The sequence below is a fragment of the Natator depressus genome, chromosome 5 (assembly GCF_965152275.1).
Source record: "Natator depressus isolate rNatDep1 chromosome 5, rNatDep2.hap1, whole genome shotgun sequence".
Taxonomy (NCBI): Eukaryota; Metazoa; Chordata; order Testudines; family Cheloniidae; genus Natator; species Natator depressus.
The window spans coordinates 109,698,092-109,710,403 of record NC_134238.1 but is presented as its reverse complement, the minus strand read 5'-3'; the positions used below and the strand labels follow the sequence as shown (position 1 = coordinate 109,710,403).

General features: G+C 44.1%; 1 protein-coding gene across 2 annotated transcripts in view; it reads right to left on the bottom strand.

The window, feature by feature from the left end:
• Positions 1-234: 234 nt before the first annotated feature.
• The window catches only part of ADAMTSL1 (ADAMTS like 1), a 272,535-nt gene continuing 260,457 nt past the window's right edge, over positions 235-12,312 (bottom strand). For both annotated transcript variants that reach the window (XM_074953445.1, XM_074953446.1), the window contains 4 exons: positions 10,812-11,019; positions 6,616-6,725; positions 5,548-5,768; positions 235-3,481 (listed from right to left, as the gene is read on the bottom strand). In XM_074953445.1, coding sequence (XP_074809546.1) covers positions 3,375-3,481; positions 5,548-5,768; positions 6,616-6,725; positions 10,812-11,019 — 646 coding nt within the window. In that variant the 3' untranslated portion in view covers positions 235-3,374. The remainder of the gene's footprint in view (positions 3,482-5,547; positions 5,769-6,615; positions 6,726-10,811; positions 11,020-12,312) is intronic.

Below are 12,312 nucleotides of genomic sequence, written 5' to 3'. Positions count from 1 at the left end.
TTGTGGAATCCTTTTGTCACTGTTGAGCCGTATTCAGCTGCCAGTAAACTCAGAAGTGACTGTTAAGGGTGAGGTTTTAATTAATCTGTTTGATTCTGATTTTAGATTACACGCCCCCCAGCCCTCCCAGGCGCAAGTTCCCCCCCCTCTTTTAAACCAAAAACTTTTCCATGTGGAATTTCCTGTGAAACTTACAATTAAAAGCCACCTATTGGAAAAACTAGATCAGGTTTTGAATTACAGGAGAGTGAACAAAATCACAATTCCCTTTGTAAAAGAGCTGCAACCTCACTTGTTTGAAAAGGGCTACAGCAGAAACTTGGCACAGACATTGTCCTAATTGAGGTTAATACCTTTGCTTGCTTTAAAAAGAATATTTTGATTTAACGAATATATCACTTGTATCAGTCTGAGCATGCCCAATGGAAATCAACAGCCGGGCACAAACAGATGCACCATACCTGTGTGTGCTGAATTCGGACTCATTGTTTATTCAGGATTTGTAGGGCTGGGGAGGACAGAATATCTGCCATGGAATGACAATCCTCCTTCCCAGCTGGACCTGGGGTATGGATCAGCTGTACAGTCACTGCTGTTTGAAGCTATTCTAGTGGCTGCAGCATACTACTCTCTTCTTGCACAGCGCGTGTTTGTGAGCAAATCTGTGTAGTTCCTGACTCATGGCCCACCCCCTCTGCTCACATGGGGAGAGTTAGGAACAGTGCTTTTCAGGCTCGGTGTGCCAGTGCAAACAGAGGCAGGATTTTCCCCCAAGTATGCATTTGATTGTTCAAGAAACTTACGAGCTCCACAGGTGATGGCCCGGAGATGATTAGCTTTGCAAACCTGAGCAACTGTGGGGATAGGGGAGGAGGCTGGAGAACCTTGAAAGCTCTGCTACCCTGGTAGCTCCTGTTTTAAGGTTAATAAAGAATGAGTCAGAAAAAAGTAGTTAAATAAATAAGCTGCATTATCTGTACAAAAAATGATATAAATACAGGTTTTTTTAGGGGAGGAAATCCTACTTCTATAATACTCAGCAACCCTCATCATCTTATGGGGATACTGCCAAGTCACAATTCATAGGACAAATATCTGAAATTATATTTATACTGTGTGAAGGGGACACAGTGGCCTGGCCAGACCTTGGCTCCAAATGTTTATCCTAAGCACAGTTACACAGCTAATATCCAACATGGGATTGTCTGAATATGCTTTGTTATTAAAAAATGTAAATACTTTCCAGCACTGCTTTTCATTAGCTATTGTACTAGAAACAACCACCAAATTATTAGCAAGGAATTTGTCCTTCGTTCCATGCATAACTATAGTTTCACAAGTAGGAAAGCCTCTCCCCCCAGTTGTCATAGTTTACGAAGCAATCTGTACACAGTGAAATGTATCCAAAGTTAAATGAAAGTGCTGATAAAAACAGGAAAATTACACTATTACCACTGATTTTAGGGGAACAAAATTGCAGGGAGATCACAAAAAAAGTCCCCAAAATAGTTTTTATCTGGACAACAATGTACAATTATTAATATTGCACTTTTTATACAAGGAATCCTAATAAATATACACAAAAAGATATACATTTACATACATAAAAAGACTTTTTTTGTTTGTTTTTAAATAAAAGTTACACTGATTCTTAGCAATGTGATTTCTCAGAGACCCATTTGTAGAGAGAGTGTTCCCTGCCAGACACACTTTGGAATGACCAAACTGGAGGCAATTTAATGCAATGGACCTGGTGTTGACCTCACAAGAGAACTTCCAGGCTTGTTGAAAAATCCACATGTAAGGTAAGCTGCAACATATCAATACTTGAACAGTGTTTTATTACTGCATCACAGGAAGAGAGTCCCACTGGGGGTGACACAAGAGGCACAGGCAAACCTTACATTCAGAGATAGTCCTAAACCAAAACTCCGGATCTGGGCACCTCTCCCTCAAACTTCGGGGAAGTTCAAATCCAAACTTTGTAGTTCAGGCTGATTTCTGCAAGGTGCTGAGCAACCTGGATTTCCACTGACTTGAGGATGCCCAACATCTTGAAGGATGAAGCACTTAATTTTTGATTATCGATGCAATTAGGCGAGAGAATCACAATGAGCAGGCAAAACCATGTTATAAACGTAAAATTTGACTCTCACTTCTCAGATCACCTCTGACTGCAGAGTTCTATTCATGGATTGCTTCACTTTCTAGCATCCACCTTTTTTGTGTGTCTTTTAGGAATTTGTGCAACCACTTTGGGGACAAAGCTGATGATGCAGCATTCTGTATGTCTACGTGACAGAAAGAACTATAACAAATCAGAGCAGCTGTGTTCTCCTTCTTGATAAATTAATAATTACCACTGGAGGGTTTGGCTGTAATGAGAGAAAAATTCCACACTGGCAGGACATAGAAATGATTTCTACAAATCCAAAGTTAGAAATAGACCAAAACCCCAGATCTGAAAGCCCAATAACTCTGGGATCTCAGGCTTCTCTCTTCCCCAGATACATTTTAATCATGTTAAGATGCAGCATGGTAAGTAGCTCTTGTTGCCACAAATATATATACAACCCCTCCTATAAGTGCTCTGCACAGAGCAGTGATGGCAGGTATGCACGGCGGTCTGTCAATAGCAGATCATTCTGTCACTCACTTTCCTTTTCTGCATAATACTGTACTTCATTTTTTCATGTTGAGGGAAAAAAACTTGGTGCACTTATTTAGATGCATTTTAAACTCATTCATGCTTCAGCACAATGTTTAACCTCCTTTTCAGATCCTAAGTTCTTAGCGTGAGAGAGAGAGAGAGAGGGACAGAGAGAGAACAGGAACACAGCTTTAGGACAGCAATTTTAAAAAACCAAAACCACATGCTTATGTTAACAAACCCTTCTAGGGCAAATGATGTCTCTGCCTATTGCTTAGCTGAATGTTTAGTTCAATCCCTTTTTTCAGTAGCCCATGATCTGTCAAGCTGTTTGATCCATGCCCTGGTGGTCTGATCTGCTGCTAATGGGAGTTTTTGCTTTGGTGTTTTCCGCCCATCTGCTGGTTGATGAGTATCGCAAGGCCTATACAAGGATTCCTAGACAGCTCTGTTCCACTCAGGTCTGACATGTTGCTTGTCTTCTCTTTCTTTTTGATCTCCCACCACAACTGTGCTTTGCTGCATTCCATCTCCCAGTCTCACTGAAGGGAAAACTTGCCAAGTCCTTTACAACAACGATTCAGTAAAGTTAAAAAAAAATAAAATAAAAATAAATAAATAAAATGAAAAAAACTGAATTCTGTCCAATTTGTTTTGTAACAGTCCTTCCTGTAGTGAAGCAAAGGCTGATGCCTCTGATCCCCTATCTCAGTTGCTCTCATCTTCATGCTTTTCCACAAGTCCCACAGCAGCGAGATTTGAACTGGGTGAGCTGGCAGAGTTTGAGCTGCTTCACCTTCTCACAGTACCTGGTAGTGTCTCTGCATTCCACTGGCAAAGGGGGAACAAAAAGGAGATGCAATGAAAGAACAGTAACTTACCTCCCAGTAACTGCAGCAAAGAGTCCTGTGGCACCTTATAGACTAACAGACATACTGGAGCATGAGCTTTCGTGGGTGAATACCCACTTCATTGGATGAATGTAGTGGAAATTTCCAGAATTTCCACTACGTGCATCTGACGAAGTGGGTATTCACCCACGAAAGCTCATGCTCCAATACGTCTGTTAGTCTATAAGGTGCCACAGGACTCTTTGCCGCTTTTACAGATCCAGACTAACACGGCTACCCCTCTGAAGCTTGACTCCCAGTAACTGTGGTTCTTCAAGATTTCTTGTCTGTGTGGACCTTCCCTGGAAGTGCCCATGCGCCTCAAGGATCTACACAGACATGGGTTTGAAGAATTGAACATCCAAAGGTTGCTTTTAGACCACACAATCAGAGAGGGGAGTCCTGGGTTAGTAGTATACTGTTGACTGGTTAGTGGGATACCTACATCTTAGGGTTGTCACTGCACTTGTGGGGGTTTTGCTCTCCAGTACCACAGGAGTTATCCCCATTGCCAAGTTGGCATTAAAAATATAAATAAAATAACGAGCTGCTTTTTAAAGAGAAGGAGTACTTGTGGCACCTTAGAGACTAACAAATTTATCTGAGCATAATTATTCCTCTTCTTTTTGCGAATACAGACTAACATGGCTGCTACTCTGAAACCTTTTTAAAGAGAGTTGCTCCATGGCACCTTTATGTACTTTATCGGCTTGGGAGGTCCACACTGGTTGGTCTGGAGCTTGGGAGGTCGATACTGGCTAGTTCTGAAGTTATCAGGTGAGATTCTGTGCTGTGTTTCTAATGGGTGGAGCACTGAACTTGCAGCCCAGGGACAGGGTTAAGCAACCTTTGCGCTCTCCTAATCCTGGGCTCTTTCGAGGCCCAGCAACCCTCCCAATGTAACTTAGACAGCCCTAGGGGCCTGTCTCATTAACAGCAGCCTCTTGGTGTTGCCCTATGGGCTGCAGCACTGCCTGCAATCTCCACAAGGCTGTATGTCCTGGCCCCTACACACCCTCCCCCATGCCAGCTTGTGAGGGGATCCTCAGAGGGCAGCATTCTTGCTGTCTGCTGTAGTGCTGGTGCCAAAGGAATTCTCCCCTGACTGGAGCTGTGGCTTTTAGGGTCCCTTTATGCCACTCCAAAAAAAGAAGCCAGAGTGCGGGTGAGGGTCTCATGCACCTCCTTTAAACTCCACCTCTGACAGTCCTGTCCTCCCTCAGCAAGCCAAGCCATGCTAACTGTGTTTGGGCTGGCTTTACCGAGCACCTGTATTTGCCTTTAGAGGTGGGAGAAGGCCTGTAGCAAGCCCTTCTGTAGTCTAGTGGTTCTGCTGCTGCTCCACAGTGCCCAGCCTCTGGGGAGATCCCCAGTGCCCAGCCTCAGAATTGCTGGCTGCACACTAGACTCCAGGTTCTGGCCCTTAAACGCAATGCTTCAGAGTACTTGGGAGCCATGACTGGCAAAGAGGTTGTGATTTATACTCATGCTACTTGGTGTTCCCAGGTGAACACTGACATAACAGGGCTTGGTTTCCAAAGAGGCACATCTGTTCCAGATCATTTATTCCTTTTGCAATATTTATAATGTGTGTGTTTTTTGGCAGGCCCAATTAAGTTCTAGTCACCTGAAAGTCACATCCACTGCAGGAATTCCCTGCACTAACCAACTCATCTGCCTCAGGTTTGCTTGATGTTAACATCAACTAACTATCTGTTTATGATTTATTATTTCTCTCCATACCAATAATGGAAATTTAGGACAGCACCTACTACTTTTAGCCCTATTAGCAGGAAGATGAGATCCCAACTCTTAGAAAACAACATCAACAACAAACAATGCTGGAGACATTCCAGTAGGAATACTTGATTTTGCAGACTGCAATTTGCCATTTTTCAGACAAATGTTTTCCCAAGCAGCCCAGCAGCGGGGCCCAACACTGTGCTCTGGGGACCCAGCTCTGCGGTGAAGATTCACAGGTGGCTCCTTTCTCCCACAGGAACGTACTGTTTTCGCAGGGGGTGATGTTGCAGCGTTGCCAGTTCGCAGGTCTTGGCCTCCAGGAACAGTAGTGCTCCTGCACAGGTTTGTTGGTGCGGACATGCACGCATTCCACTCGCCTGGACTGGAAGCCGTAGTTCCCACATGTAGCTGTACACAGGGTCCACAGACTGACCCTCCAGTGCACACCACAGATGTCTGTCCAGCAGTTCTGTGTGCTCAAAGGCCTGTTAATAAAAAGGACAGAGATGATATTATACCACCAGGCAGGAAATAAGAGGCTTAGTCACACTGGGTATTCCTCAAACACTGGGGATACTACAGGCCCGATAGCTCTGATCCTGAACCTCTCTGAACACTTGCTGGACCTGATCCACAGTGGTTGTAAATCAGCATAGATCCATTGTCTTAATGGGCTGTATTGAGGGTCTGGCCCATTGACTTCAACTGGCAATTACAGAACGGGACTCAAAAGGCCAGATCCTCAGCTGGTGTCAATTGGCATAGCTCCAATGAAGTCTATGGAGCTATGTATCCATTTACACCAGTTGAGGATCTGTCTCAAACAACTTTAGCATGCCTTCTATCCATAAAGTAGTTAACGACCAGATACTACTGAGGAGTTGTAATGAACCAAGAAGTGGCTGATGTAAGCCACCATAGCTTTGTTAGTATAAATGCAACAAGCTTGGGTTTCAGGTATTGTTGTTAGGGTTTTACAAATGGCACAAACAAAAACCGGTGTTCAGAACTCATCCTTTTCCTTCTGTACACTTGGTGCTCATTTAGTTATTGCACAGGAGAAATGTTGATATGCTACCAAGCAGTGCTAGTTGGGATGGCTTTGGCAACGTGGATGCTCATCCACTAGGAAAAACTTGAAGGGAGAATTGGGGTTTCTCTGTAAAAATGGTATCAAACATGCACAGAGCCCAATTCTCCTGTTATTCCTGAGAGATGAAAGGAGAATCAGGACCTCAAATCCAAAAACCTCCAAAGGCAGTAAAATCTCTGGCCTAATTCATAGGTCTCTGTACAGAAGAGCGGTTCTGATGATGAGGGATTCTGTAATACCTTGGCAGGGCACTGCACTGGTCAGAAGACACAGAATTCCCATCCCTGGTCTGGCAGAAAATCTGTCTGTGCTGTACAGCTAGTCGCGGTCCGATGCATGGCCCATTACACTGCAAAAGTAGAAAAAAGACATTCAGTGGCATAAAGAGAGAACATGCCCTGCTTTTATGAAACCCTTCTTGGGCGTCAATGAGCAGAGATGCATGTTGCTGAGATGCAGATGCTCTCAGTCACTTCATAGAGATCAGCAGGTTTTGAGTCCAAGTGCACAGTCTTCTTGTATCCCACACAGCCTCCCCAGGGCAGCATTAAAACTCATTTCTGTATCTGCTCTCTAGATTAATTCCCCTCCCTCTTTGCCTGTTTCAATCTTAAATCCATCTGTTTGGACAAATAAAAAGCTCTCATCTTATTACCCCCGAGCTTGTGATCCATACAGGAAATCTTGCTACAGTCCCTTTACTGTGTATTTTACAGCTTGTACTGTCACAATTTATAGCCAAGTGGTTCATAGCAAGACTGAATCGGGCCAGCAATGGTTTTTGATTTAACACAAAGACATCCTAACTTATTCAAACCTGTCAGTCAGCCTCTTGTGGTTTAATTTGTTTCCCCTCTTCCCAGCTTAAATCACAGACAGCTAAAGGCACGAAGCATGTGACTCTGGTACCATCTTTCATCAACCCTTATGAAACTGCCTGGTTTCCTAGGCAGCCAATATCTGGAAACTGGTTTTGGCAGGGGACTGCTGATTTGGAGATGGACAAGAAGGGAAATGAATGTAGGGATCAAGGAGTTTCCATCAGTGCAAAGGTGGAGCAGGTTGGGATTCCTACCTGGCACTAGCTCTGACCCGTGCTACCTGCCTAGTGCCAGAAACCCTCTTCCACCCTGGCATGCCCTCCTCACATCTGGTACTAGTTCTCAACCAACACCTGGACCAGGGTCCAGCAGAAAAAGAGGAAGCTTGGTTGAGCTGGAGTGGGGAGACCGATAAATTGATGGCAAGGAAGGGTGTTTTGTGAAAAGATAAGTAGGCAGGGCCCTCAGAAGGAGGAGAGGGAGTAATCACCAGCTTGGCTGGGGTCAGAGAACCGATTAGGTAGAGTGAGAGGGATCGAATATGCTCAAATTCATCTTGAATGTCCACCAAAGACCTAAGTGGTCTATAGAATAATACTCTACTGTTAGGCAGCCTAATGCTTTGGTGCAGGCGCAATAAGGATAGCACTTCCCCACAGGCTGAAAGAGAGAGACGCAAGTCAATGCAAGGCTTTTCACAGGGGGCGCTGGCTCAGGTGCATGTAGGTGTCATTAATTTGGGTACTTGGGGCAGGACTGCAATAGCTGTACGTGCTGGCAATCTTCATCATAAACAGGCCTGAGTGAATGGGAATCTTAAGGGATGCGTCTTGAAGCTTTGTTGGACTATAAGAAAACCAAGGCTGTGGAGGTTAAATAGCCCACAGTAATCCACTTAAAACTAAATGAAAGAAGATGGGAGGTACAAGAAAGTAACAGGTTTTGAAGTGGGGTAGGTCATCTATTTATTTTCACTTTAGTCTGGGAAAGCTAATCACTAAACCTGACCAATATGAACCTGATGTCCCCCGGCGTGAAACCTATGATACAATGGAGAAATGTCACTGATCCACAGCCAGTGGTCTGTTCCTAATTGTAATTAATGTAATTGTCTTGTAGACATGGCTTGGAACAGAGCTGTATAGGTTTACATGGAGCTTGAGAAATGCTTTTTTCAGGTAGGAGAAATATTATATTATAAAGCACAAAGGTCAGGTATAACAGATGAATTCATGCGTCTTTGATGATTGAGACTTGGTATGACATCATAGGGAATGAGGTAAACCACCCCGGGTTACAACCACCCATTTGAGTTAACTGGCCAACAGCTAGCATTACACAATCCTTACTCGAAATTTCAAAGAAAGTACAAATTGAGCAATTTGCTTTTCTGTTTTGAAAGAATGTTCAGCTCTTTACTCATAAATGCAGCATAACTCAGTCTATGTTCTGAGTGAACTTTCTCCAAAATACACAGACATAGGATTTAATGAAGTTATTTTCAGCTCGCTAGCAGTAACATGTCTCATTTCGATGACGGCACTGGATGCTTTGCAACAACCTTTGTCCTATGAACATTTCATAAAATGAGTTACCGACCTTGATGGAGCAAAACAGTCAATGTTGTATGCTGTGTAACGAGTAGCTTTGGTCTACAAGGCTGTATTTAGTATATTCATATATACTATATATTATATATGAGATTATATATGGTCATATCAGAAATTATAGAATTTATGTGGCTAAGATCTACTATCATATCACTATGAAATCAAACAAAATGAGATCATGTGATTTATTTGCCATTGTTTCCACATTGACTTATCAGGCAGTAATCATGAAAAGCTGCAAAATATTTCATGGTAACTCAGTCTATATTGAGAATGAAGCCAATCCCTGCATGCACAAAGCTGACTCTACATAATGTTTTTATTAGGCTTTTGTTGTGTGCCCCTAAACTTAATTTCCGTATTGTTTCCTGATTAGTACTTTTTAAGGATATTGATTTAAAAGTATGACCTCTTCAGGTTTGTTATAGATGAACTGTTCTTCCATTGAAAACCTTTCGTAGGCCAAAAGTAATGTTAAATAACAACATTAATATCTGACTTTAACTCATATAATCAAGTAAAACTAGCCTGTGGATTAAACTCTGGCCTTCACTTATTCCACTCTGCCCCTGGATGAGTCATCGTCAGGGTGGACTGAACCTCGGACCTTTGCGTCTAAATATATGAACCTCTTCTACCTAAGCTAAAATTCTCACCAGCCTGTACATGTGAGCCAGCTACAGCTGAGAGGGAGGGAGACAGAGTACCACAATGACTGGCTGTGGGTTACATTTACAGCACATATATGCCACAATCCTTTCTGGAGATCTGCTGACCCACAGAGATCCACAGACAATCAGGGGCTCTCCCATGGATCTCCCCAAGAGGAGGATTCCACTCATAATACTATGAATCATTCACTATTTAGAGAACATCTTTTTAGTATCTGAGCACAACATGAAGCAGTAAGGATGGAGTTTCAGACTGACTTGTTTGGGAGTCTTAAAATGCTTTGGACCCAATGTCTTGTATCATCATTGCAGTTTCCCTTACATAGTGGTTCAAATAAATCCTGATTTTATGAGGTGTTAGGGGATATCCAAAACTTTTGTGAAACTGGGGGTTTGTTAAAAAACACACGACAGCCCAGAACAGGACCAGATATAAACATTGCATAACAGAAACAATCAGGGTCTGGAAATGTGTGTGTTTCACTGTGTCCAGATACACAAGAGATAGCAAGGATTGACTAGGCCATGGAAACTGACCAGTTTCTCCAGGTCATTACTGAGGTACATTGGCAGAACAGGATGGGGAAGCTTGAGCTGCCAGTGTCCATGCTGCTCTGAGAGAAGAGGGAGGATTTTGCTCTCCAGGGTTGTGTCCATCACTACAAATAAATAAATACATAACAAGAGGCTGCAAGAAGAAGCCTCTTCTTCTGTGAAGACAGTCCAGTGGAGAGGAGTGAAGGGCCAGATCGTGACTAGCTCTTCTAGGGAGTACACAGATTTGGGGATGGGAGAAGAACTTTTCTCTGCTCCTTGCTTACCCCAAGCAAAGACTGGTCACAACCACAGTCTCTGTACTTGGAGGAGGGCTTGGATTGTTCCCTCAAGATTGCATATCTCCCCAAAGGACATGGGGGAGATGAGGAAGCAGGACCACATCACCTTACAGAGCAAGGTTGGACACTGCAGGGGATAGGGAAAACAGGCCACACTATCCCAAAGGATGACTACTGCCCCACTGAGCACTGGGGAGCAGTTATGCGTGCCGGAGACATAATCCCTCCATGAGCTCCCCCTGGGACAATGTGCCTCCATGCTCAAGGCAGTGCCGATCTAGCACAGTCTAGCCCTGTCTTTTAGGCTGCTATCTCTTTCATGAAATGTGTGAAGTTTGGTTATCCCAATCATCCAGTGCATTAAATAAAAGACATGAGTTGCCTCTTAAAACCTCATGCGATGCATTAATCACAGATGCAAAATTATTGCTCTTGTCTTCAGGCACCTCTTGTCACCCAACTGTACGAGAAGTTTTGTATGTCTGTGTGGCCCTTACCTGACCCCAGGAGGAGGCCACCCACTCCATGCACAGCTGCCTGTTACAGATCTGGGTATCCACTGGGCGTTTGGCAACCTGGGCACATGCCTCATTTGACATGGGGACGGAACTGCCCACAGCGGTCAACCTCTGACAAGTCACTCGCCGGGTCTGGACCCCTCCACCGCAGCTCCGTGTACAAAGGGACCAGGATGTCACCATCCACCTGATAGGAGAAACGCAAAGGGGTCAAGGAGCAGTACAGAATCATCAGGCAGAAATGACTGTCACAGGGATCTCATAACACTGCTCCTCTAAAATCACAGAGGCACTTGCAGAAAGCCAGCCATTTGATCACTTAGGGCTCGATCTTGGGGGATGCTGAGCAGCCTCACCTTCCACTGAGGTCAATGGGAGCTGAGGAAATTCAACACCTCATGGGCTAGGGACTAAAGTATGTTACATTTTAGCGCCTCTGTCAAAAGGGGTTGGGCCCAGAATAGAAACTATTCTATGTTTTCTTGGCTCTGTTTGCAAAACCCATGTAAATACTTCTAACCCTGGGGTGCGGTGTGGTCACTTTGCAGCATCATGTTGGCAGATTCTGGACCTAAGGCCAGTATTACAAGCCATGGGAGGATCAGCCCAATAAGGGGATTCTTCAGTTATGTAAAGACCACACAGCAGCTCCCACTCTCAACTTGCTGCTGACATAGATGCATAACTTGTACGTCTCTAGCCCTGCTGACCCCTGGTCGCTATATTGCCTCCTTGGGGCCACTGGTTTCCTGGATAACTTACAGCAGCTTCTAGGCTGCTCTTACTCCAAGGGAATGGGCTGGTGCACAGCCAGACAGGAATTGGGGAAGCACAAAGGGCATTGTGCCATTTTCCCTGAGCTGCATGGCTGAAATAGAGGATCTGACCCTTTATGTATTGACTTTTTAAAAACACTAAAACAAGTTAACAAAATAACATTTAATACATAAATAAAGAAATATAATACTATTATACTGGTCTACCATCTACTACTAACTGGGTAACAGATTTAGTTGGTTGTTCAGAGATCAGCAACCTTCCTCCAATCCTGGGATAATGTGAAATAGCCTCCCACTCAGCTAGTCTGCAGCTTATTACTGGCTGTTAAAACTGCTATGCGGAATGTGTGAAAGAAGTGAGTCCCTTGGTAATCATGAATCACGGGCCATGTTCAGGCATGCACATGGTGGATAATGGTGATGCTGAACACTGCAAGAGCTGGGCCCCTGTGCCAAGCAGTTGGCACAAGGAGGCAAAGAGAGTTGTTTCCCAATGGAGTGGTGCGATATTTACCCAGATGGTTTTTGAAGAGAGGTTGGAGGGAAGGAGGAAGGGAAGTGATTATTAGTTCCAGGGGGAGAGTTCTGGTCAAGTCAGGAGCTCTGCTGAAATAGGCTTCAGACTACTTTGCAGGATTTATGTGTTCTGGGTGGCGGAGGGAAAGCCCAGCATCTCCCCAACCAGCAGCACCATATTTATG